The sequence below is a fragment of the Mustela nivalis genome, assembly GCF_964662115.1.
Source record: "Mustela nivalis genome assembly, chromosome: 12".
NCBI classification, from domain to species: Eukaryota; Metazoa; Chordata; class Mammalia; order Carnivora; family Mustelidae; genus Mustela; species Mustela nivalis.
This window is the reverse complement of record NC_139031.1, coordinates 44,746,643-44,774,245: the sequence shown is the minus strand read 5'-3', so window position 1 is coordinate 44,774,245 and position 27,603 is coordinate 44,746,643. Positions and strand designations below refer to the sequence as shown.

The 27,603-nt window shown below is 42.3% G+C and overlaps 2 protein-coding genes and 1 long non-coding RNA gene across 5 annotated transcripts in view; 2 read left to right on the top strand and 1 right to left on the bottom strand.

Annotated features, from left to right (window-relative positions):
* ZNRF2 (zinc and ring finger 2) overlaps positions 1 to 27,603 on the top strand; it is a gene marked incomplete at its 5' end in the record, with an annotated part of 380,791 nt that overhangs the window by 109,247 nt on the left and 243,941 nt on the right. The window lies entirely within an intron of this gene.
* LOC309845210 lies at positions 21,857 to 23,887 on the top strand. Its single transcript, XR_014301106.1, has 2 exons — positions 21,857 to 23,060; positions 23,655 to 23,887. It is a non-coding gene; the product is annotated as an uncharacterized lncRNA (long non-coding RNA).
* Positions 24,765 to 27,603, bottom strand: part of NOD1 (nucleotide binding oligomerization domain containing 1) — a 69,206-nt gene continuing 66,367 nt past the window's right edge. For all 3 annotated transcript variants that reach the window (XM_082692859.1, XM_082692860.1, XM_082692861.1), the window contains one exon: positions 24,765 to 25,757. In XM_082692859.1, the coding sequence (XP_082548985.1) occupies positions 25,685 to 25,757 (73 nt within the window). In that variant the 3' untranslated portion in view covers positions 24,765 to 25,684. The remainder of the gene's footprint in view (positions 25,758 to 27,603) is intronic.

The following is a 27,603-nucleotide window of genomic DNA, read 5'->3' as shown; positions in this document are numbered from 1 at the left end:
TGAGCCACTCAGGGTCCTGGGATCGAGCCCCGCGTCGTCGGGCTCTCTGCTCAGTGGGGAGCCTGCTTCCCCCCACCCCTCTCTCTCTGCCTGCCTCTCTGCCTACTTGTGATCTCTGTCTGTCAAATAAATAAATAAATAAAATCTTAAAAAAAAAAATCTTTAAAAAGAAAGAATGAATGGTGAGATCCGGTATTTAAAAATGAATGGTGAGAACTGGTATTTATATATAATATTTATGCTCTTAATATCCTGACTCTGCATAAATGTCACTCGGATAGGCTGCCTCTGACTACCCTGTAGAGTACTCTGATTACTCTAATGAAGACCACACTCACTGTTCTGTATCCTCGTCACTGTTTAATTTTCTTCATAGCACTTAGCACTATCTGACCTCATCATATTTGGTTATTATCTCTCCCACTGGAATGTGGATTCCATGAAAGCAGGGATCTTCTCTGTTTTGTTCATTGCTATATCCCCAGAACCTAGAACTGATTTAGGTGCATAATAGCCACTCGATATTTTTAAGTCAGTGACTATTTTAAAGTATATCATTGTAATTTTTTGATATGTTAACTTCTGTTGGGATGTGTAAATCTATTTTAGTTAAGCTAGTCACATCAGCCTTTTGATCTTGTTCAAAGTTTTGTGTTACGATATTATGCTAATAAAAGTGATCGCTTATATTTAGAGCGTTCTTTGAGCACCAGCCATTGTACTCAGCACAACTCTCTCATTTAATCCTCACAACAACCCTATCAGAAAGGGATTTGCATTCTCATCTTCACAGATGAGAAAACTTGAGGAGGCTAAATTATTTGCACACACATACACACACACACACACACCCTGCCAACAAACCAGTGGTAGGCAACTGAACTTGAAATTACGAATCCGAGTACGGGATTCCTGGCTCCAGAAATTCCTTAAGTATACCAGCAGTTTATAAAGGCCATGCTCACTGATGTGCTCTCATCCCCACGTTCCCTATTTCCTGCTTTTGTTTTTTTTTCTAGAACAAGTATCTGACAAATTGTTACTGTTCCTCTTTCTCCTTCCAGAATGTAAATGCTGCAATGTCAGATTAGTCTGTACCTGGCATACAGTTGGCTCTCAGTAAGCTAAGTAATAAAACTAACATACTTGAAGTGTGATAAGGAAGCAGATCTAGTGTAAGGAATATTACCTTTTTACATTGGAGTTTATGAAACATGCAGAGATGGAAGGATATTGATGGGAGGGATGGAGGATAGAACTGTTAGAAGAACTCAAATAAGCTCGTTTGTTGAGTGTTAGGACTTCTAAGGAGTAGATTTGGGTGGGACTGGAGTTGGGTGGATGGGGCATTGGAATGGCTTCCTTTTTTCTTGTACTCCTCTAAGGTTTGAATTTTTATCATGTACTACATCAGTTACTTATGTAATAAAAGCATTTTTGGACTTCAGTTTCTGGCTGGATAGTAATAGTAATGGCTGACTATTAAAAATAATAAAATGTTGATTAAAAAAAAACAACAACAAAGAAATGAAAAAATGGAAACTCCCAGGTCAGTTTTTGGGTGAAAATCTATAACCAAGGAGGGAAATGGAACACTGGAACAACAAAGCTACAAGACTTGTGACCTGGAAAAGAGGGCTATATTGGTGCTTTTGGAGCATCTGAGGGGAAAAAAAAAAAAAAGGTAATTTTCCTGAGAGTTTGGTGCAGATTTGCTTTCCTGAGGATTAGTTTCTGGAGTACGCATGGTTGGATGGGCCAAGATTCACAGAATCTGAACTTGACAGAAGCAGGACAGTCTGGACAAAGGCTCATCCCAAGTCTTTAATGGTGTTTCAAGATTAAGAAGCAGCAAGCCATAGAGATCCTTGCGAGTTATGCAAACAACCTGAATGTGAATGAGAATCCACAGAAATTAGAGATTACATAGACTGGGTTACTATAATTGTCATTTTTTAAAGTTTATTAAGATGTAATTTACATAAGGTAAAACTCACACTTTTTAGTGTGCCATTGTATGAATTTTGGTAAATGTGTGTGTTCACACACCCATCAACACAAGATAGAAATCAGTTCATTACCACCCAGAAAGGGCCCAGTGCTCCCCTTCCTCCCCCAGCTCAAGCCTCTGGCAACTACTAGTCTATTTTCTTCCTATAGTTTTTTGTTTTAAACAATGGCCTGTTATCACGCGCGGTGTATAGTAGATACTGAGCCCACTTATTTCAGCTGAATCACTTGGGATTTTATCCCTGTTGTATGTATCAGTATTTCGCTTTTTTTAATTGCTGAGCAGTAATCCATTGTCAGTGTACCATGTTCTGTTCATCCAGTTACTAGTTGAAGGAGATTTGGGTTGTTTACAATTTATGCTGATGACAAATAAAGCTGCTCTTAACATTCACCTATTGGTTTTTGTGTGTGAACAGATTTCATTTCTCTTGAGTGCCTTTCTAGGAGTGGGGTTGCTGGGGTTTATGGTAATTCCATGTTTACAGGAAACTGCCAGTTTTTTGAAGCATCAGTACCATTTTGTCTTCCCACCATGATGTATGGAAATTCCAGAGGGGGTTCACAGCCTCACTGGAACTCAGTATTGATGGGGGAGGGGAGTTGGGAGTGATGATTACAGTTTTGCTATGCTTTTTTTGTTCATTTTTGTTACACTTGGCGTATGGTTTATCTCATGGTTTTTTATTTCTCTTTCCCTAATAACAGATGATATTTTTTCACATTCTTCTTGTCGATCTTTAAAAGCGAAGTGTTAAACTCATACATTTTTCTTTTAAACTGGGTTTTGTTTTTTTAGTTACTGAATCTTGAGAATTCTTTTTATATTCTAAACACAAATCATTTATCAAAAATTTGACTTGCAGATATTTTCTTCCAGTTCTATGGCTTGTCTTTTTATTTTTAAATATCTACCGAAGAGCAGACATGTTTTGACAGCAGTCCAGTTTTGGGGTTTTTTTTTTTCTTTTACAGATCATGGTTTTGGTGAATCTAAGAAATCTTGGCTAACTCAGAGTAACAAAGATTTTCTTCTATCTCTTCTAGAACAGATGTGAGCAAACTTTTCCCATAAAGAGCTAGATAGTAATTATTTTAGGCTTTGGAGGCCATGGAGTCTGTGTTGTAGCATGAAAGCAGCCGTGAACAATGCGTGCATGAATGGGTGATGCAGTAAAACTGGACTTACAGCAACAGATAACAGGTCAGATTGGGCCCATGAGCCTTAGTTTGCTGACCACTGTTCTAGAATATTTAGGTGTTATTTAGTCTAATCCATTTCCAATTTTTAATGTGTCAAGTATGGGTTGAGGTCCTTTTTTTTTTTACCCCCCTTTTTTTTGCCTGTGTATGTCCAATTACTCTAGCTCTGCTCAGTTACAAAGACTATTCTTACTCTAATTGTCTTTATACTTTGTCAAAATCCATTATCCCTACATGGGTAGGTTTATTTCTGGATTGTCTGTTCTCTCTGTTTCTGCTCTTCTCTAACACTACGTGCTGGTTACTGCTTTGTAGTAAGTCCTGGGGTTGGGTAGTGCAAGGCCTCCCAACTCCCCGTGGCCCTCCACCCCCGATTTTAGTTTTTCTAGTTCTTTCGCTATTTCATACAAATTTCAGAATCATCCTGTTAGTTACACAAAAAGTCTTCCTGCTATTTTCATTGAGATTGCATTGTATCTGTACATCATTTGTTAATATCTTTAATAGTATTGACTTTTCTAGCAACTAAACAGAGTATTTTAGTTCAGTTTATTAAGATGTCTTCAGTAATTTATAATTGCCAGCATATAGACCTTGTATATATTTTAAAGATTTATACCTAATTTAAAAATTTCATGTTTTTTTTTTAAGATTTTATTTATTTATTTGACAGAGAGAGATCACAAGTAGGCAGAGAGGCAGACAGAGAGAGTAGGAAGCCGGCTCCCCACTGAGCAGAGAGCCCGATGCGGGACTCGATCCCAGGACCCTGAGATCATGACCTGAGCTGAAGGCAGCGGCTTAACCCACTGAGCCACCCAGGCGCCCCTAAAAATTTCATGTTTTTTAATGTTACCAAAAATGGCACTGTCTCAAAGTTTAATTTCCAGTTGTTTACTGCTGTTATGTAAAAACAATTTTTGTACATTGACTCTATATCTTATGATCTTAAACTCAACTCCACTAGCTTTTTTGTATATTCTTTGTCATTTTCTGTATACACATACTATCCAAAGATAGAAAATATTTATTTCTTCCTTTCTAACCTATGTGTCTTACTTCCTGATTTTTTATTGTGTGCTCTTCTCTCCCTGACTCCTCCGTTCTTTGCTTTTCTCTTATTACTTTGGCCAGCATCTCCAGTATTATTTGAATGGAAGCCCTAAAAGCTGAGAACCTTGCTTGTTCTTGAATTTAAAGGAAAAGTATTCAGCCTTTCACTATTAAGTTGATGTTCGCTGTAGGGTTTTCATAGATAGCCTTTATGATAATGGGGAAGTTGCCTTCTGTTTCAGTTTCCCAAGAGGATTTATCATGAATGTATATTGAATTTTGTCAAATGCTTTTTATCTATTCAAATGATCATATGGGTTTTCTTTTTTAAATCTATTTATGTAATGAATTTCATTGATTTTTGAATGTTAAAGCTATACTTTTTATATATTTCTGGATTTGATTCATTAGTATTTAGCTAAGGATTTGTTTGCATCCAAATTCATGAAGGATATTGGTCTGTAGTTTTCTTACAGTATCTTTGGTTTTGGTTTCAGGTAGTGGAGGGCTCAATAAAGAGTTGGGAAGTGGGGAATGCGTGGGTGGCTCAGTGGGTTAAAGCCTCTGCCTTCAGCTCAGGCCATGATTTCAGGACCCTGGGATTAAGCCCTACACTGGCTCTCTGTTCGGCAGGGAGCCTGCTTCCTCCTCTCTCTCTCTCCTCTCTGCCTGCCTCTCTGCCTACTTACGATCTCTGCCAAATAAATAAATAAAATCTTAAAAAAAAAAAAGAGTTGAGAAGTGGTCCTTCCTCTTTTATTTCCTGAAAGACTGTATAAAAGGCTATAAATTTTCCTCTATGCCCTGCTTTAGCTGTATCCAACAACTTGTGATATGTTGGTTGAAAAGAATGGTGAAAACAAATTTGGCTTAAAGATTGAGGGTATATTGTAGTTGGGAGTATAAATAAAATTTATCAAGTTAGATAAATTTATCACCTTAGGGGCAACTGCTTGTCCCCTAAGGCAGGCAGATTCCCTGAAAATAGTTTTTCCAAATTCCATCAAGCTGGAAAGTCTCTGGGGAGAACATACTAACTGTTGCCCCAAAGACCGTGTCAGGATTTGTTCCCACTTCTAATGAGCTTGTAATGTCTGTACTAGAGTAATTTCAGCAGAAGCATTTTGTTGACTCGAGATTAGGTTCCTGTATGTATGTATTTTTTAATTTTTGTATTTGCAGTCTCCCCGCTGAGCAGAGAGCCCGATGGAGGGCTTGATCCCAGGACCCTGGGATCATGACCAGAGTTGAAGGCAGACTGAATTACTGAGCCACCCAGTTGGTACTCAGCCACCCAGTTACTCTAAGGTTCCTGTTTTTATTTTATTTTTTTTAAAGATTTTTTTTATTTGACAGAGAGAGATCACAAGTAGGCAGAGAGGCAGGCAGAGAGAGAGAGAGAGGGAAGCAGGCTCCCTGCCGAGCAGAGAGCCCGATGCGGGACTCGATCCCAGGACCCTGAGATCATGACCTGAGCCGAAGGCAGCGGCTTAACCCACTGAGCCACCCAGGCGCCCCTAAGGTTCCTGTTTTTAAAAGACTGGAGGTTGGGGTTAATGTGAGAAAAATTAAAATACCAGAAGGGACCTGAGGTTTATAAAAAGTAACAACTTCATTTTTCATCAGTGGGTACAGGTCGAGGAATGAAAATAATCTGGCAGTCCATTAGATTTAGAGCAGTAGCTATGGACAGAGAAAAACACGAATTTTGCCTTTTCTTACGTCACAAGGAAGATAGGGTAAGGAAAGTACTCTAACAGAATATATAAAAGCATTCTGTGAAACCATTAGGCGATTGCTAGAGGGCACCAAAGTACAGTAGTAAGTATGATTTGCAGTAAAGCAAAAAAAAAATGAGATATCAGAAAATTCATCTTGTTCAGCCATGCTGGGTGGAAGTTTTCTGCTTTGTGTCGTCATTGCTTGGGTTTGAGGGTCTTAAGTTAGCAGAGTTCATCTGAAGATTATCTGCTTCTTGAGGATTTTTGAGATTCAAGAGCTCAAGATCTTCTGGAAAGACCTATTTCATCAGGATTCAAAGGTACTTTTTCTCTGATAATATATCACTTTTTTTTTTTTTTTAAGATTTCATTTATTTGACCGAGGGAGCATGAGCAGGGGGAGCAGCAGGCAGAGAGAGAGGGAGAAGCAGAAGCAGGCTCCCCACTGAGCAGGGAGCACAAAGTGGGGCTGGATCTCAGGACCCTGGGATCACGACTTGAGCTGAAGACCCCTAACCAACTGAGCCACCCGGGCACCGTTATGTAACACTGTTTAAAATTTCTATTAGGATTTTTCAGGTTTTGTTCTTAGAAAACTAGAAGGAACTCTTGAGATAGTTTCAAGTGAGTTAAAATTTGAAGTACTAAACAATTCAGTTCATTCTATTATCAATTCTTCTATAAGATAAAGAAGTAGATTACAGGTTACCTTGCAGCAGTTCCAGGATATCCAAAGAACATTTATTTATTTATTTTTAAGAAGATTTCATTCGTTCATTTTAGAGAGGTGGGGGGGAACAGAGGAAGAAAGACAAGCAGATACCGTGCTGAGTGTAGAGCCCAGTGTGTGGGGCTTGATCCCAGGACCCCGAGATCACAGCCTAAGCCAAAATCAATAATTGGTAGCTCAAGTGACTGAGCCACCCTGGTGCCCCAGGACATGTAGTTCTAAAAGGCACACTGGTATAGTGTGTTCATCTCGCTCATCTCATACATGCGATCTCTCTGAAATCTCTAAAAAAATAAATTCCCGCTAGCTAACATACAGTGTAATAGCTGGTTTCAGGTGTAGAATTTAGTGATTCATCACTTACATTCAACACCCAATGCTCAACACAACAAGTGCCCTGTTTTCTGCCTGTCACCCATCTAGCCCATCCCCCACCCCCAACCCGTCTGGCAGCCATCAGTTTGTTTCTGCAATGAAGAGTCTTATTTCTTGGTTTGCCTCCACCGCCCCCGCCACCTGTGTTCTTTTGTTTCTTAAATTCCACAAATAAATTAGATCACGTAGTATTTGTCATTCTCTGACTGACGTTTCACTTAGCATAATACTCTAGTTCTATCCACATGGTTGCAAATGGCAGCGCTCCCACGTATATATACCACGTCTAATTTACACATCAGGTGAGGGACACTTGGGCTATTTTCATAGTGTGACTGTTGCAGATAATGCTGCTGTAAACATCAGGGTGCAGGTACCCCTTTGAATCTTTTTTTTTTTTTTTTTTTTTTTAAGATTTTACTTGTTTATTTGGCAGAGATCACGAGTAGGCAGAGAGGCACACAGAGAAGGGGGGAAAGCAGGCTCCCAGTAAGCAGAAAGCCTGATGCAGGGCCACCATCCCAGGACCCTGAGATTGTGACTTGAGCCGAAGGCAGAGGCCTAACCCGCTGAGCCACCCAGGTGCCCCTGTATTTCTTTTTTTTTTTTCCTAATCCCTTGTGTAAATACCTAGTGCAATTGCTGGATTATAGCGTAGTTCTGTTTGTAACTTTTTTTTTTTTTTTACGATTTATTGGAGGGAGAAGGAGTAAGCTGGGAAAGAAAATCTCAAGCAGATCCCCTGCTGAGTGCAGAACCCAATATAGGGTTCACTCTTGGGCCCCCAAGACCATGACCTGAGCTGAAACCAAGAGACAGACACCCATCCAACTGAGCCACCCAGTGGCCCTTATTTTTAATTTTTGAGGAACCTCCATACTGTTTGCCAGAGCAGCTTCACCAGTTCAAATGCAGGACATTTTTACAAGTTGAAAATGTAGAAAGCAGCAGCAATAAATGATATTATAAGAAATTTCTTTCTTTTTTTTTTTTTTTTCAAAATTAAGAAACTTGGACAGCTTTTGGTTCAGGTCATGATTTCAGGGTTCTGGGATCAAGCTCTGCTTTGGACTCCCTGCTGAGCAGGCAGGCTGCTTCTCCCTCTCCCTCTGCCCCCTACTCCTCCTTGTGTGCTGTCTCACTCTCAAGTAAATAAAATCCATAGGGGGAAGAAAAAAAAAACTTTGTGTTAAAATAATTTATAAGTATCCACAAGTATAGAGATTTCACAGTGAATTTTTGTAGTTTTATGAAATTTTATCATATATAGAGATTTTTTCAAGATTTTTATTTTTAAGTAATTTCTATACAGAGCTCAGACTCATGACTCTGACATCAGGAGTCCTGTGCTCCACCAACAGAGCCAGCCAGGCACCCCCTACTCTCATGTATAGACTCATAACTACTACAACAATCAGGACACAGAATTGTTCATCACTGCCAAGAAGGTCTCTGATTCTAACATTTTTATAATCATAATATATATATGATTATATATATTATATATATACACATATACTATACATTATATATAATATAACCTCAATATTGGTAACCATTGATCTGTTCTTCATCTGTATAATTTTGACATTTCAAGAATGTTACATGGGTGGAATTACACAGTATATAACCTTTTGAAGTTGGCTTTTTTTTTTTAAACTGAGCATAATGACCTTGAGATCCCTTCATATATCAGTAGTGTGTGGCATGTATCATGTTACTTTTTATTGCTGAATAGTATTCCATTGTATGGATGTACTAAAGGTTATCCGTTCACTTTTTTTAAAATTTTTATTTTTTTAAGGTTTTTTTTTTTTTTTTTTTTTTTTTTTTTTTTTTTAGATTTTATTTATTTGTAAGAGAGAGAGAGAGTGAGAGCGAGCACAGGCAGACAGAGTGGAAGGCAGAGTCAGAGGGAGAAGCAGGCTCCCTGCGGAGCAAGTAGCCCTATGTGGGACTCGATCCCAGGACGCTGGGATCATGACCTGAGCCGAAGGCAGCTGCTTAACCAACTGAGCCACCCAGGCGTCCCTATTTTTTTAAGGTTTTATTTATTTGACAGAGATCACAAGTAGGCAGAGAGGCAGGCAGAGAGAGAGGGGGAAACAGGATCCCTGCAGAGCAGCCCAATGTGGAGCTCGATCCCAGGACCCTGAGATCATGACCTGAGCTGAAGGCAGAGGCTTAACCCACTGAGCCACCCAGGCGCCCCACCCATTCACTTTTTATAGGACATTTTTATTGTTTCCAGTTTTCAGCTATTGCAAATAAAGCTGCTATAAACATTCATGTACAGATTTTTATGTGGATGTGTGTTTTCATTTCTCTAGGATAAATACTCAGAAGTATGATTGCCAAATCTCACGGTAAGTCTGTATGGTTAACTTAATAAGGAACTGCCACACCCTTTTTCATATATCCAATATCAAGTAGCTGTACCACTTGATATTCCTACCAACTGTGTATGGGAGATGTAGTTGCTCTGTATTCTCACTAGCAGTTGGTATTGTGGAATTTTTTTACGCCATTCTAGTAGGTGTATATAGTGGTGTATCATTATGCCTTTAATTTGCATTTTTGTAGTGGGTAATGATGTTGAATATCTTTACATGTGCTTATATACCATTAAATACCATTTACCCCTTAAATACCCTCTTTGGTGAAATGCCTAAGTCTTTTGTTCATTTTCTAATTGAATTCTTTATTTTCTTACTGTTGCACTTAGAGGGTTTTTTATATATTCTGAATATAGATCTCATGTCAGAATTGTGAATTGCAAATATTTCTCCACGTCTCTATCTTTCTCTTAACAAGGTCTTGTTCAGAACAAAAGAATCTGGTTTTGATAAAGTCCAGTTTATTGGTATTTTTCTTTTATGGGTCATGATTTTGATGTCATGTCTAAGAACTCCACTTAATTCATAAGATTTTCTTCTATGTTGTTTTCTAAAAGATTCGTGGTTTCACTTTTACATGTAGGCTTATGATCCATCTGGGGTTAAGTTTTGTATCAGGTGTGGGTCTAAGGTTTCCTATTTATAACTAGGAATGTACAGTTAACAGCATTTGTTAGGAAAAAAGCATCCTTTCTCCTTCGACTTAACTTTGCCTTTTTGTCCACATCAGTTGGCTATATTGTTGGGTAGGTTATTTATGGCACTTTCTTCTATTGATCTGTGTAATCCACATGAGCACACTGCCTTGATTATTGTAGCTATATAGTAACTGTTTGAAAATTGGGTAGTGTGACTCTACCAACTTTTCTTTCTTTCCTTTTTTTATTTTCTGTTTTTGTATTGAGAAACAGTTTCTCTAGAACTACCAAAAACAAAAACAAAAATCCTGAGATTTCATAAAGTTGCAGTAAGCCTATAATTTAGTTTGGGGATTGTTGGTGTCTTTAGTTTGTTGAATTTCAAAACTTAAACATAGTAAGTTTCTCTATTTATTAAAGTCTTCTAAAAATGTTTTTATCAGAGTTTTGCAGCTTTCTCCATATAAATCCTGTGCATATTTTGTTAGATTTAGACTGAAGTTTCCTGTCTTGTTAATTTTAGCCATTCTAACTGGTGTAAGGCGGTATCTCGTTGTCGTTTTGATTTGTACTGCCCTGATGGCAAGTGATGTGGAACATTTTTTCTATATTTCTGTTGGCCATTTGTATGTCTTTGGAGAAGTGTGTCTATTCATGTTTTCTGCTCATTTCTTGACTGGATTATTTGTTTTTTGAGTGTTGAGTTTGGTAAGTTCCTTATAGATCTTGGGTACCAGAGAGGGAGCCAGACCATGGGAGACTCTTGGCTCCGGGAAACAAACTGAGGACTGTGGGAAGAGGTGGGGAGTTGGGTAACTGGGTGATGGATATTAAGGAGGGCACATGATAATGATGCACACCAGGTGTTAAATGCAACTAATGAATCATTGAACACTATGCCAAAAACTAATGTTGTACTATATGTTGGCTAACTGAATTTAAAAGAAAAAATGATTTAGACTGAAGTACTTCTCTTTTAGGGGGAGCAATTATAAACGGTTTTGTGGATCTTAATTTCAGTTTTGATATGTTTGTTGCTGGAATACAGAAATATCATTGATTTTTGTATGTGAATCTTCTATCTTGTGACCCTTCAAAACTCAGTTGTAAGTGTTTCCTTCTATTCTGTTTCCTGGAAGAAATTGGGTAAAATTGCTGTTACTTACTCTTTTAATGTTTGGTACAATTCAGGACTAAAATCATTTAGCCTAGAGATACCTTAACAAAAGGTTCTACACTGTTGATTCAATTTCTTTAGTAGTTGTAAGACTATTCAAGTTATCTTTCCTTTGGGGTAAGTTTTGTTAGCTTGTAGCTTTTGAGGAATTGGTCAGTTTCATCTAAGCTTTTGAATTTATGTGTTTAGAGTTGTTTGTAATATTCTCTTATTACCCTTTTACTGTCCACTGAGTTTGTAATGTCTGTTGATATCTCCTTTCTCATTCCTGATGTTGACAGTTCTCTTCTCTTCCTTATAGGTACTAAAATGCTTTTTTATCCATTGTGTCCATCTCTCTTAATTCATGTATGTAAACTGTTTACATTTAATGTAGTTACTGGTATGTTAGGATTTAAGTCTGTTTTATTTTTCTGTTTCTTTCTTCTGTTCCTCTTTGATCTTTGCTGTCTTCTGTGGGTCACCTGAACATTTTTTAGTATTTCATTTAAATTTATTTATGGTATTTTAAGTCTGTTTCTTTGTATAATTTTGATAGTGGTTACATTTGCATAAGTAACTTAATCACAGTTTACCATTATCAACATGATACCATTTCAGATAGAATCTAGAAGCATACCATTTTATCGTTGGGATTTTGTTTCCTTTTTGTGCCAAGATGCCAAGTGAACAATTGGCTCATGTCAGATTTCCCCCAAGTGACCACAGCAATACCTGCTTATCCTTGATGCAGTTGGGCAACTTGGAAAGTTTTATCCATGATTTATCAATATAATAGGATAGCATGAAGGAAAAGGTATTTGATCTGAAGTTGAATGCAGACTTCGACTCCCAAGACCTCCTGAGCATTACTGCACTGAATAATGTGCTTGTGCAACTGTGTGTGTCCAGCGTCTGGCAGGGGACCAGCTCCTGCCGTCGGAGAACCCATGTATGAAGAAAACAGCTTTGTTTAAGCTTTTTTTTTTTTTTTAAAACTAAAAAGAGTTAATTCTTAAAATATCTTGAAAGGTGATTGATGTGGGTTGAATCGTCTTTTCAAAATGTCATGTTGAAGTCTAAACCCCAGCTACCTGGGAATGTGACATTATTTGGAAATAGGGTCAAGTTAAGATGAGGTCCTACTGGGTCATGGTGGACGCTAAGTCCAATGACTGATGTCTTTATTAGGAGAGGGAGGTTTGGAGATGCAGGGACACACAAGGAGGGTAGTGGGCCATGTAATGACAGCAGCAGACATCGGAGCACTCTGCTATAAGCCAAAGAGGGCCACAGATTACAGTGACCACCAGAAGCTAGCAAAGATTTTTCCCTGCAGCCTTAAAGTGGGCATGGCCCTGCTGCCACTTTTATTTTGGACTTCTCATCTCCAGAATTATAAGAGAATCAATATCTTTTTTTTTTTTAAGATTTTTATTTATTTAGAGGTGCCTGGGTGGCTCAGTTGTTAAGTGTCTGCCTTTGACTCAGGTAATGATTCCAGAGTCCTGGGATCCAGCCGTGCATCAGGCTCTCTGCTCAGCAGAGAAGCCTGCTTTTCTCTTTCCCAGTCCCCCTGCTTGTGTTCCCTCTCTTACTGTGTCTCTCTGTCGAATAATAAATTTAAAAATCTTAAAAAAAAAAAAAGATTTTATTTATTTATTCATGAGAGACGAGAGGCAAAAGGAGAAGCAGACTCCCTGCTCTGTATGTGGGATTCGATCCTAAGACCCTGGGATGGTGACTTGAGCTGAAGGCAGACACTTAACTGACTAAGCCACCCAGGCACCCCAGTATCTACAGTTTTAAGCCACCTAGTTTGTTGAATTTTTTGTGACAACCCTAGCAAACTAATAATGACCCAAGGCAAAGACTGTTCCAAAGATGCAGGGCTGATGAGATGAGATGTCCTGAACTCATCAGCCATCAGGACCAGCCTCACTTGAGTTTATCTGGTCTGTGTCCCTCCGTATAGGCTTTTCTGTTACAGACGAGTGACAGTTAAGACTGTGGACAACCAGACAGATAATAGGAATGCTGAGTTAAATGCTTAGAAGCAAAATTTCACCGAAGAACAGTACAAACTGATCAGAATTTAAAAGTCCCAGGAAACACTGGGAAGGGAAGGTTTCAGGAACACTGAAGGGGTTTATAGATTATTTGGAGCTTGTACTCAGCTGCTGTTGTCTCAGAAAAGGCAGCCTTACGAATATGGAGAATCAAGGAATTTGAGGTGTATACACCATTTCCAATTTAGGGGGTCACAGTTTGGCTGGGGAAGGGTCCAAACCAGATCTCCAGAGCCTCCACTTTATGTTAGGGGTTGGTTGGGGCCTCAGTGGGGGACATTTGCCGGCACACCTACACGTGACATGTCCTTGTAGTTGCATGACTTCCTCATAGTGCAGCGGTTCAATTCCAAGAACAGTTGCCTCAAGAGGGCAAGGCAGAAGTGCATGACTTCCTTGTGAGTTTGTCTCGAAGTCACGTAGAGTCACTTTCATTGTACTCTATTGGTTGAGGGGGACACAAGTTCTTCCCAGGTTCACAGAGAGAAGGCATAGGCTCTACCACCCAATGGAAGGAATGTTAACAGTACATAGTTAAAAAAAAAACAAATTGGGATAGAATATGGTGTGATATTCTATCTTTGGAAAGGAGTCTACCACCTTTGTGAAAATAAAGAAATCTGACTTGGATACAAAATGATTTGAATATCAAGACTGATTAGCAAAGATTTTCATTGTAAAACTTATATTCCAATATGCTCTTTCTTTTTGGACAGATGCTTCCTATATCCTTAGAATTTTTTTCTAAGATTATCAGCATCTTTACTCTCAGCCCTTATTTTTTATGTGGTCAGTGTAATAGATGAGATCAACCAGTTCGTAGGACATGATTACGAAGAATGGAAGACAGAGAAATTGATTTTTTTCCCCCTCAGAAAATACATCCTGTAATAAAATGATGGCAGTTACCTTTCAGGACTGGCCTGAAATGAAGAGAATACTCATTCCTGATCACTTGGCTACTTGGGGGGAAAAACATATCTTACTAGAAAGAGTAGTAGCTAACTGTTTTCAACCTCTATTTTTTAAATTTTCTGCTGCTGACTAAAGTATTGGCTATTCTGATTAGTTACCCTTAATACATACTTGACTACCCTGAGTTTGTTGTCCTCATCACTAGAAAGTAGATCTGTAGTTTTTGCGGTTTTTGTGTTTTTTCTCTGCTCTGTTCTCTCCTGAGACTGTTAAATATGAAGGTGCTTAAGGAAAGTGCTACCAAGATAGCTCTACATTTCTTTTCTTTTAATTTTTAAAATTTTTTAAAAAGATTTTATTTATTTGACAGAGATCACAAGTAGGCAGAGAGGGGGGTGGGGAAACAGGCTCCCTGCTTGCCCTCGGAGAACCCATGTAAAAAGAAAACAGAGCTTTTTTTAAGCTTTTTTTTTTTAAACTAATAAGAGTTAATTCTTAAAATATCTTGAAAGGTGATTGTTGTGGGTTGAATTGTTTTTTCAAAATGTCATGTTGAAGTCTAAACCTCAGCTACCTGGGAATGTGACATTATTTGGAAATAGGGTCAAGTTAAGATGAGGTCCTACTGGGTCATGGTGGACGCTGAGCAGAGAGTCCAATGCGGGGCTCAATCCCAGGACCCTGAGACCATGATCTGAGCCAAGGGTAGAGGCTTAACCCACTGAGCCACCCCAGGCGCCCCATCTCTACCTTTCTTAAGGTGATAAGATATGAGGAAAGTGGCGAATGTGTTCTAGGAGTCAGGTCAAGACAGGGTCATAGTTGAGTTCATCCAACCTTGTCAAACCCTGTGGTCTGTAGATCACTTTAGCCATTTCCCTCAAAATCCAGAGAAACCACAACCAAACAGATGATAATGCTGATCATGGTGGCAGCATTTCTCTGATAATACACAGTTTGCACCAAAGCAGAAAATCACTGTTTCAAATGTGATGTGAGATGGGCCATCAAGTGCATCCCTTCTTCTTCTTGAATCTCCGTCAAGATTAGATCAGTCTTGTGCTTTTGTTTTGTTTATTTGTTTAGTGGAAACTTTCAAATGTATACAAAAGTAGAGAGAACAGTGTAGTGAGCTCCCGTGTCCCCATCTCCTAACTTCAGCAGTTACCAACTCATGGCCAACAGACACTCTTGAAAAATACAACTACAACAGCATTATCATATATTTGAAAATCAGAAAAATTCTGGAGCTTGTTAAAACATTCTAAGGGTATGGCATTGGAGAGAATGAAGCAAAGATCTATGTATGTGCTATATAACATGAGAAGGGAAAAGAGTTCAAACCTCTGAAGTCTTGGAGAAGGTTCTAGTTTGGCAGGTCTTCTTTGACATGAAGAGCTAGACCCTGTCTTTCTGTCCTAATAAATCCCTCCTTTTTTGGGTAACATTGGTTTGAGTTAGACTTTCGTGATTGCACTTGGACAGTTCATGACTAATGGTACTGCTCTCTGGATAGCTTAGTGTAACTCCTTCTCTTCATACTCTGATTTCTCACACCATCCAATTTAGTAACAGTAATAAAACTAATAGCTACCATTTATTGAATGCCTATCATGTACCAGACACTCTTACTGCTTTACATTTAATCTTTATAACAACCTAACAAAAACAATTATTCCCTGTGTTGTAGATTAAGAAATGAAGATTTACATGGATTAGGTTCCCTGTGTTCTCGTTGTGCCTTGAAAGCTAATAAAAGTCTGTAGCATCAAACTATGAGTTCATCAGGCTGTACCTCACCTTCCCAGGCACAGAAGTAGACTCCTTCATTGCAGTTAGGGTTGGCCATGTGATGGGGTTCTACCTTTGAAATGCGAATAGAAGAGATACGCTCTGTTTCTTGAATGGGTCCATAAAGCTTCCCATGTGCTATCCTCCATGCTCTCTCTGTGTCCGCTCTTCGGTTTATGGTGCCTAGGTGACCTTGGCAGCCACACATCGAAGATGGCAAAAACTGACAGCCTGGGTCCCTGAGTGACTGTGTTTAGCAGAGCTCCCCTCCCACCCATCTGAAACCTTCTTGAACTGTTTCTAGGAATGGTAAATTTCTATTGTATTTAAGCCATTGTGCATTTGGGGGTAATGGTAAATTTCTGTTGTATTTAAGCCATTGTGCATTTAAGCACAACAGCTCGCCTTCCTTAATTTTTATGTATTGTTTCAATGATCCTTCACTGAGTAACAAACTTCCCCAACATTTAGTAGCTTAAAAGCACACCCTTATTAAACTCCCTGACCCGAGATTCAGAAATGCAGGCTGTCGCCTAGACTTGTTCACGGGGCTCCAGCCAGCAGCTGGGGCAGCTGGCAGCATTGCCTCAGTTGCGCATGTCTGGAAGTAAGTGCTGACTGGCTGCTGGCTGGCCCACGTGTCTCTGGCAGCTTTGCTTGAGATTATTTATGTGGCAATGGAAGGCTTCCTAGCAGCAAGGGAGGACAAGCTCCGATCTGCAAGCCCCTTTCAGGCTCCTGCTTGCATGTGTTTGCCAGTGTATCATTTCGTGACCCGCTGCACGTCACATAAGTAGAGGGAAATGTGGTTTATTGGAGAGCCGTTTGCGCCACGAATCTACCATACATATCATAGTAATAGTGCACAAGTTGGGCAAATCATTCAGATATCTGTAACACCTTGGTCACTTACTTGATTATCTAGTCCACTATGAGGCTGTTTTCATACTGAATCAAGTTCTGATATCACTGTTGGTTAGAATAAAAATCATACTGATTTTGTTTCACAATTATATTTCAGGCCTATTTATAAATATGAAATATTTACTGATACATGATAAATGTAGTTGAGTAGAATTGGCATAAATAAATGAGTCTTAGTCATTTGTTTAAACCACTGTAGTGACGACATTTTAGCTTACGGTCCAAATTAAGGGGGCCCATTGTACCTGAGTTTTAACGGGTCACTGTCTCCTCATCTCTCCCTCTGGAGCCTCTTACCTCTGTTCCTCTCTGGATTACTCTACTGGGTCCTCAGTAATAGCAGTTTGGTGTATGTGGGTGAACACACCAACTGGTGCTAGACCGCCTATGTTGGAAGGTCTGCCATCTCACTGCGATCTCTGGGTGAGTTACTTTCATCTCTCCGTAGCTCAGTTTCCTTGACTTCACAGGGTTACTGTGAGGAGTGGGGGCGGGGGTAAATATAAGTGATTAGAACAGGGTCTGACATATTGTGAGACCCAAAGAAGGGAGTCTGCCACAATTCCAGTAAACTCTTGGTATCCTTGACCTCTTTCCTTCAGTGATGTTCAGTGATGGTAGGCCCTGGAGTCTTCCTGCTGAGGAGGGACAGTGAGGGGAAGACTGTTAAGTGCTGATTACTTAATATCTTTCTTTTTGTCTTTCAGAAACAAAAAGAATCAAAAGGGGCAAAAATTGTCCTGAGAAACGTTTCCACATTTAGAAGAAATACATTCTGCTCTACTCTGTTTTTGGTTCCCTTCCTTCCGTAGAGATGATTGTTGCACAAAGTCCAGCGTTCACCTTGGATGTTGGCAGTGTGCCAGCATCCTCCTCCTAGCCTCACACACCCATCACTCTGCACCTCACCCTGGCCAAGCCCTGCTTGGCGTGAGAGCCTCTTGTGTCTCATCTGTGCTGCAGGCCCTGGTCCAGCTCACCTCAGGAGTCTCCAGTTCTCAGTCACCACCTCTCTCTATGTGTATATATATACTTGTCTCTCCCTCCCAGTTAACACTTACTTAACTGGTCTTACTTCGGATGAAGTAACCCTCCCTAGATTCCATATCCCCTTTGAGCACTGTCCAGTCTTCTCTCTTTCATATATTTCTTGAAAGATACCCTTAATCCAGTTACTTCTCGCCCCATTGCAGTCTGGCTTCCCTGCTGTCAGCTTACCAAGATGGCTGTTACCACGGTGACCTCCATGTCACTAAATCCATGGGCATTTTTCAGGACTAATCTCACTTTGACCTTACAGAAACATTCCCTGTTGACTGATATCCTTATTGAAACCATTTTATTGGCCATCAGCTCTCTGCTGTTCTGTGGATGGTAAAGTCTTGTGTCTCTGACCCAGGAGTCTCTTGTGGCATGCCAGCATCCGTGAAGCAGTCTAATTGGTTAACTTGTAAATAGGGTAAAATCAAAGACCAGACATAGACATTGTATTCTTACCATCCCCCAGAATGCCTGGGATAAAGTCTGGTGTTCAGTACTTACCTGTGAGAGGGAGGAGTGGGGGAGGGAAGGGATGGATAGATGGATGAGCTTTCTCAGCTCTGCTTAAGATGTTGCAGGGATCAAACCCTTTCAAAAGAGCCAGATGTGTTCTGGAATTTTTCTGGGGTTGTGAGGGAGATGGCTGAGCAGGAGGAGCTATTGTAAAAAGTAAGCACCCTAGGGTGGGCAGAGGCTTGGGTTCCGTGGATCTCTTGGATGGGCTGTGAGGGTAAGGGAATTAGGAAGTGAGAAATGGAAGTGGGACAACAGCAAAGGCAGATTTGGCCAGCCTTAGGTTCTGCCCGAAGGCCTGGTGGCAGTCTCCGAAATCCAGCTCTGAAGCTGCTGGTACCAGAATGCTTCAGGTAGGAAAGGTTCCTGTGAAGACAGTCTGTTCGTTCCCCTTTGACACTTGGCACTCTTTTAAACAACAGGAGCAGTGTTTTTGCACAATGATTAAACTTGGTTCAAGACAGTTAAAAGAGTGAAGGAAAAAATAAGAATGTTGTAACTACTAAAATTTATTGGATTGGAAGCTGAATAATGTGTATAAAGGCAAATGGTCTTTAGGGTGACAGTGGGGTTCTTGGAGATGGCAAGGGTCATAAGAATTATCTAGGATTTGACTGGATCGAGCATTCTCAGCCGGGAGGATGTCACCCCTAAGAGGGTGAAAATCGGTTCATGTGGGACCAAAAAAGAACCTGGGTATTCAATGGTGTGTGCCCAAGGGGCCACAAAGAGAAATACAGTATAACTGTGGTATTAGAATTTCATGGTGGGAAGAGGGATTGGGGAAAAAAAAAGTCTAAAAAGTCTCCTTGAAGGGGCAGTGATGAACAAAAGTTGAGAAACACTGGTCTAGATGATTCAGATGGAAGAATGTTGTTGATCACCAGTGGGTCCTCCTGGGAAAATGAATTAGAAATAGGTGCATTATCTTGACGGAAGGAAAAAGACCTTACACATCGCCTAGGAATGTGGGGGATAGAAAATCAAACCCACTGGGAAATACGAAAGCAGCAGTGGGCGGCCGGTATATTGCCCACAGCTGCTCACTAGATGATGAGCTGCTGCCACCATAGACCTCAGCGGCCAGGACGCCGGGCTGGTGCCCTGAGACACACTGGGCTGGTTCCCCGACAAGGTGATAGGAGTGGCCAAAGCTGGGTGCAAGTCAGGAGTCCTGAGTTCACCCACCCAGGAGTCAGGAGTTCAAGTCAGGAGTTGACCGATTCGATTTGGTTTATTCCCTTCTCTCCCTCCCCTGCTCCTCTCCTCCCTCTCCCCTCAGGACTCCCATCATCCATTTCTTCAACAGGCTGGGGAATCCGTCGCAATGTTAACGAGCGAAAGTAAAGAACGCTAGAGACCGAGAACCACGTGCTGACATCCAAGAAATGACCTTCAGACTTACGACTGTAGTGGGGAAGGCCAGAGAAGACACTCAAATCATAATGTAAACAGACTTTTGTCCTCCCTAATCCATGTTTCTGGATATGATAGGGATATGGGGTCCTTGAACAAAGTAAAAAGGACAGTGTCAAGTATAAGAAATGGTTCTGATCCCATAGGTGTTCGGCCTTGGAAATGGCTTCTGGCCCTAGGCTGCTTAAAAGGCAAGAGCTTGCAGTCGGTCTGAATATGGAGATACTGTTTTCCAGGGGCTCTGAGGGACGGGGAGGATGGCCCAGCAGAGGCCCCTCTTTTCTCTTGCCTTATCCCTGGTGCTCATTAAGGCCACAGGAAAAGGTTCTGATCAGATAAGAGTTACTGCTTCTGGAGTCCATCCTACTTGGCAGGTACTATCTTAAGTGCTTTACATAAATTCATTTACTCCTCTAACCCCACACCCCTCTGAGGGGAGTACTGGTATTACAATAGGAAGCCCAAGCACAGAAAAGCTAAGTTGCTTGTCCAGGGTCACACAACTCCTGATAGCACTGAGATGTGAACCTAAATCCTCACCACCCAGAGACTTGCTGTACTGTTCTTCACCGAGCCGTGGGGCAAACTCTCTGAATTCCAATGTCTTTGGACACAAGGGCGAATGGGCTTAAAATGAACTTGCTTTTAACATTACATATTTGGTATGGGGTCTTAACAATGTCACAGGCCCCCAGCGCTCTGGATCCTTGGGAGCCACTGGCACAATGGATTGATTAATTGCTGGACACATGCTGCCCTCTTGTGATGAAAACCATCCAAACACAGGAGCTATTCAAGCTCTCGGGAATGCCCCCACTTACTTCCTTTGGCCCAGATCCGTGGTTGGGGGATGGGGTTGAGTGGCCAATGAGGAAGTTGTTGGCTCTGTAGAGTCAGACTCATGTCATCAAAACTTCTCCAGGGTCTTCCTAGCTTTGTGACTCTCAGGTTTGAAAATGTGACTCCAGAGTCCTGTAACTCTTAGCACCAGGGACACTAAGGAGAGACCCCATCTGTGTTCTTAGGGTGAGCGTTTTGTTAAGTTGCCCTAGTGGATTGGGACCAGATTTACCAGACTTAGCAGGAAGAAGGTCAGTTGCAGAATGAACTGAAGGGCACAAACTACCAGAACAGAAGGAACAGAACCAGACAGGCCTGTGTTCTAGCTGTGCGACCTTAGGCAAGTCCCTTTTGCTCCAACACCAGTCTCCAGGATAGTAGAGTAGGAGAATTGATCTGAGCTCAGATTCTCAGGTGTTGCCAGGTGTGGCTTTCTACATTTGCCAAAATCCCTTTCCTGAAGGGTTTTGCTCCCTCCGCCCACCACACACACATTTTTATACATATCTTGATTAGGACGAAGACCTACACCCATAGTCATGGGTTCTCAGTTTCCCTCATTCATGAAGTAATTCCTATTTCATAGGATTGTTGGGAAGAGGTGGTTTCCATTTGAATCAGTATAATGGGTATAGTCACACTAGGTCTGTTTGGCAAAGCAAGGACATGTATATACACATCCATATTTTTTTTAAAGTAAGGAAAACTGATTTTGAAGATAGTGATACCTACACTAATGAATTATTATCTTGCACAGTACCAGTTTCAAACAGATGATTTGTGGATGATACACTCTTCCCGGAAGTTGTAGCGGTCATCGGTGCCAGTCTGTAGCTTGCAGTGCCTAAAGACTGTTGAGGGTTGGGGTCCAGGACAGGGGCAGAGGAGACATTGCTGGCTTCACATTGCATTGTCCTGTAACTTTCATCTGCTTCTAAATCATTTGGTACACACCTAGACTTTATGCGCTGACATAAGTTGAAAAAGAAAATTTCATAGCAAGAATCTTTGACTGAATAATCCTACTCCAAAGAAATAGTCCTAAAAAATTTTCTACTTCCACAGAAACGTTTTATGAAATAATCACCACCACAGCCAATCTGGAAGACTGGATTTCTAATATTTGGTGCATAATTAAGCAAATCAACAGAATACAGAGGATCCTTATAAAGCCTATGTAACAATGTAGAAAGTGAACGTGAGGACATCGTGGTAGATGAAATATGTTAGTTACAAAACAAAACCGCAAACACAAACACCATGTGATTCTACTTAATGAGGTACCTAGAATAGTTAAAATGCTAGAGACAGAAAGGGGGGTTGCCAAGGGCTGTGGAGGGAGGAGAAGGGGGAGTTCCTTAATGAACCTAGAGTTTTAGAGTTCTAAGAAAATTCTGGAGCTGGATGGTGGTGTTGGTGGCACAACATTATAGCTATATTTAATACCATTGATGTGTATACTTAAACATAGTTAAGATGGTAAATTTTTTGTGTATTTAACCACAATAAAAAAAAGTTGGGGAAAATGTCACAAAGTAGGCAGAACATGGGAAGATGACACGTAAAAATTAAAGTAACTTAGTACTGTGTCATTTATAAGCATTATTTTAAAAAATTTCCTCTAATATTGTGATTACTGTTTCTATAACAAAAGCACTGGCAGAAAAAGTCAGGGAAAAAACGTTGAGATCTTTTGATATTTTGTTATTTTCAAAAAAAAAAACCAAAAACCCAAAACAACCAGCCACGTAGTCATGAGAAAAACTTGACTAACATCCTTGCACTTGCTTTATCATTTACTGTTGCTTAAAAAATTTCTTGTTACAGATCATCGGGGGCCCATAACCTTTTCAGTGTTAAGTGCCTGGAAAAGTTTTAAGCTCCTCTTGTGTGCAGTCGGTTGCATTTTAAGGCTGAGAGAATCGGGCAGGGATGGCCCCGGGAACACAGCGGTGCTGCTACAAGCACATCTCTATGGTAACGCGACCTCCGCCACCTCGCCAGCAAATTCCATTTTCATTAACATCGCTCTTTCTGGACCTGGGCTAATGATCACGGTTTTGCCTTTCAGCTCCAGGGCGAGGGTCTTTTTTTTTTTCCTGTAAGGGAAAATTAGTTCCCGGAAATACACTTGGCACACCTGGAAGTGGACCAAAAGATCCTTGAGCGCCCTGCATCCAGTGGGGGAGCAGAAGGGGCACCCGGCGGAGGCTCGCGGGCCCTTGCTCTGTCCTACGGTCCACGACGCGGCCTCGCGTCCCTCTGTTGGGTGAGTCCCACGGCAGCGGTAGGGCTCTTGGGTGACAATGATGAAGGCTGACAGCTGTGTCTTTCTTTTGCTGGCGAAGCTAGACTGTTCCCAAGCTGCTTGAAGTGGAGTATTCTTGAACCTGACTCTGAAAACTTCGGGCCCATAGGTGACCTTGTCAGGAAGTTCCCTAAGCCTTGGAGCCGAGAAGAGAACCACCTGGGTGTTGCCCTGGAGCGGAAATGAGCAGCGTTGGTTTCACGGTGGCTAGTGATCTGTACTGAGCGGCAACCCTGCTTTCCAGCCTCCAAGCATCCGTGTGTCTGATGCTTACATTTGCCCTGGGGGATGGAGGGACATCCCTAGGAGGCCCAGCTTTCAAGACACAGATTGAGATTCCGAGTCTTAGCACCTGGCCCACAGCCACCTGGTGACTCCATGTTGTTTTTTGTTTTGTTTTGTTTGGGTAGGTTCCAAATCAGCCCAGCCATGCTGTGGTTGCAGGTCTGAAATAGAGGAGCCGTCGTTTCTCCCAAAACCAACCGGGGTGTCCTGTGGAAAGAAAGAGTCCTGTCCTACGTTGTGGAATTTTTAATTTTTTTTTCCAACTTTCAGTGGTCTTCTTGATGAGGAAAAGTCTCCACCTCTCTGCACAGAAGCTCACCAGTGAATAATGGAGAGCCCTTCCAACAAATTTGGAAGAAATAGAGTTCACCATCTAGAAGACCAGAAGTATTTCCAAACAGAACTTAAGCCAACCCTGCTCAAATTCTAATATCCTTAGAAGCAGCAGTTTTAATCTTGATAATCTGTAAAATCAGGACATTTGGTAGTTTCTAAGTAAACGTTAGTCTCCCAAAAGTTTAGCTTTAGTGGTTTAATGAAGTCTGAATCTGTCCACTGAGAAGTATAGTTCTTCTACTGAGGAAGTCTGAAGTCTGCCCTAAGCTCCTTTAGCCTTCAGCTCAACGCGTTCATTCCAGACCTACTGCCTAGAGTCTCTGTAGGGAGAGAGTTGCTGCCTCAGGGGGTGACTCTTAGGTGAATACTCAGATCTGGTGTGAGGGGAGGATTGGCTCAGAGCTACCAAAGTGGCCCCTTAGCGGAGCAGCCACCATGTGTCTGAATGACTGTACAGGATTTTCAGAGCTAACTTCCTCAGTTGCCATTTTCTGACAGGGGCTGCTGCACAAAACCAGACTGGACCTCTGAGAACTCAAAGGTACGGTTGGAAGGCTCCCCCCCATCCCTTTCCCTCTCATGTTTGGTCCTTATTGGCTTGGTGCCTCTTGCCAAAGTGGGGGACAGGTCCACTCAGCTGTGAATTGCCACAGAAGGTAGTGGACATCGAGCCTGGCCACCAGGGCCTACCATGGCATGGTGGAGAGGGATTGTGGAATTTGGCCCATGCAGCATATCCTGGCCCCAGCCACCCCTGACTGAGTTTGCTCCTCTGAGAAGCCAGCTGTATGGGTTCAGAGGTCAGGTAGAAGAAAAGGCCTCAGTTGCGTCCTTGGCTTTTTTTGATCCCTTGGTAGGTGGAGAGGCCTGCAAAGGACCATAACGATGACACCTCTGGCCTTCCTTCAGCAGGCTCCACACAGCACCCCACACCAGGGTGCCACGCAGCAGAGTGAGTATCCCTGAAGGGAGTCAAGGCATGGAGGCCAGGGATCCTACCATGCTTCTCAGGCAAAATTTCCTTTAGAAATTAGAAAATTCTAATTAAAAATGTTTTTAGTACTTTATTAAATGACTTGGCAAAAGAACAAGTTATCTGGTAATATCACCACCCTCTCCCCCATGTAACATCCAGCACGTGCCTGCCACAATGGTCCCTGTGATATGGTCTCCTAACAGGGTTCTCAGCAACCCCCTCAGCCTTAAGTCCAGTTCAGTCACCGTCACAACTGCTCTGAGGCAGGGAGAGAGACACTTCCCCTTCCTCAGGAGGGCAAGAGACAGAGAAGCTTCTGTTTGGACCCCAGGCCTTACTCCTTTTGGAGGATGGGCACAGGTTCTTCCTCCTGGTGCAGAGCACTTGGGCCCACCCTTATCAGCCTTCCTGAGAAGGTCAGCCCAGCATGAGAAAGCCCCAAGCAGAAACTCAGCGTCAGGAAGACCCCACCCTTTCTCTTAGACCTGCTAAGAGAGCACCCCATGATCTCTGCCAACAGATACTGGGACCCAAGGACTAAAACAGAAGCCTGCAAGAAGCCTTCGACAAAACCTTGGATGTGTCATATCCCGACTTTGTGTATGTCAGTTAATCTGTAGCTGTGAAAGGTGGGCCGGCCGTCAACCTGTGGGGCGGTACTGAGGAGGAAGAGAAGGTTCCAGGTAAAAAAAAAACAAAACAAAAAACAAAACAAACCCCCACATGTTTGTTGAGCACCTTTTCTGCCAGAAGCTTGGCACTAACTCTCTACCATGTCCTCAACTCTTCCGTGGGGACAGTATGACTAACTCGCTTCCCTGGTCCTGAGGGCCAGTTCTGAACTCAGTCTTATAACATGTCCGATAAAATGATCCTGGATATGCGTCATGTCTCTTCATGGCATAGTTATAGTCGCTCAGATGGCTCAGCAGGCCCACTCGTGCCCTGTCTCCTCCCCGGGGCGTGGACCCCACACGTGGAGGCGGCCTCAGAAGCAGATGATCCGCTTCTCGTCTTCAAAGACTTTGGCCTCCTCTGGCTTTATCAAATTTCCATTTAGGCTGTTGGAGAAAAACAAACAACATAAGTAAAACCGTAGGAACTTGTGGAGGCCTCGCCAGTATGTGTTCTGACACTCTCTGTTCTTCAAGTGGCCCTGAAGTTAGGGGATGTGCTCCGTTCGGACACTCGTGTGATAATACTACTCCTTTCCAGCTATTGTCACTCTTCGAACTGGCTCTCACTAAGGTCACCAGTAGCCTTTAGGAACCCGAACTTAATGACATCTCTCAGGCCTGGTCATCTTCTCCTTCACAGGCGTTTGGCTGTCTTGCCCTCGGCCTCCGTGAAACACCACGCTCACTTGACTTGATACTAGGCTCTCTGGCTTTCTCCTGTGTCTGCCACTCCGTCTCAGTCTCCCCTCCCCTGTTCTCCTGCCTGTGGTCTCTAAATACTGGCTTTCCTTCAGGCTGGGGGAAGGGCCTATCACTGCCCCCCGCAACCTCATCCCTACCTCAGTGGGCTTGCAGCCCCTACCTCTCCTGTGTGCCTCTACCTGCTGAACACCTGCACTTCGATGCCTCCCAGGCACCTCAAGGGGGCCACGCTGGCCCAGCGCCCCCTGGCTCAGTGTCGAACCACTCTTCGTCCAGCTGTGTAAGCCAGTGACCTGGGGATCAGCCTTGACCCCTTCCCTCCTCATCTTCATACTCGGTCTATCCCAGAGTTGTGTCTTACTCTCTAAACATCCCCAGCATGCCTCCCTGAAACTTCTCCATATCTTCACTGCCACCATGGTGGTCTGAGCTCCACCATCGCTTTTCTGGATCACGGCAGTACCGTCTGGCCTCTTCATCTCCATTTCCCTGGAGGAGCCAGAGTGGTCTTTTTATAAAGCAAATCTGATCATACCCCCTCTGCCTCAAACTCCTCTAGGACTTTCCATTGCTTTTAGGATAAAGACCAGAATATGTCATATGACCCACAGATCTCTTATGGTCTAGTACGCCCCAAGTCCTCTGCCTCCCGTTGTCCCTTCTATACTATCTGAACCGCAGGAGCACAGCGACATGTTTCTGTTCTTCAAGGATACCATGCTCCTCCTTCCTGCCTCACACAGCCTTTGCATATGCTGTTCCCTCTCCCTGGAACACTCTACCCTGCCCACAGCTGACTGACTCCTACTCATTCTTCCTGGCTTAGCTTAATGCCACTTCCTTAGGGAGAAGTGCCCTGAAACCTCATCTGTGTTCGGTTCCCTTCTTAGCTCTCTCCTGGACAGCACTCATAATGAATTGCTTGAATGATTTTTCCCTTTATGGTGCGTCTCTCTCACTAGGGGTAAAGCCATGGATGAGGGCAGGTCTGTTGGGGTCACTGTGGATGGTGCTAGCACCGTGCCTGGCACTCCAGCCTTGTTAGTCAGCAAATGAAGATGCAACGCTAAGAGGCTTAGGGACACAGCAGTGACCACTGATTGTGTGTTTTTTTTGTTAAGAAACAACCCGCAGGCCCCACGTGTTGTCATTGAGGTAAAGGCCCCAGGTCAGTAAATGGAACTCACTACCTAATCAAACTGCAGTTCCGCCGCCCCAGGAATACAGCCTTTAGCCAGGCAACCTGACCAGGAAACTTTGAGCCCTTTCTGCTCCTTAGGAGCGCAACCTGGCCTACACAGTGCATTTCTGGCTAGTAAATGCCCCCTTTTGAATGCCTTCTCTGCCTTTCCAAAACCTCTCTTGTTGGGCTCGGCAGAGCTCTATCTGCTTGCTAGACACATGCCACCTGATGTGTGAATTATTTAAATAAAGCCCATCAGACCTTCCAGTTTACATGGCTGAATTCTGTTTCACAGCCGTGGTGGCAGCCCTGGGGTCTACAGCGAGCTCCTGACGGCCCTGCAGG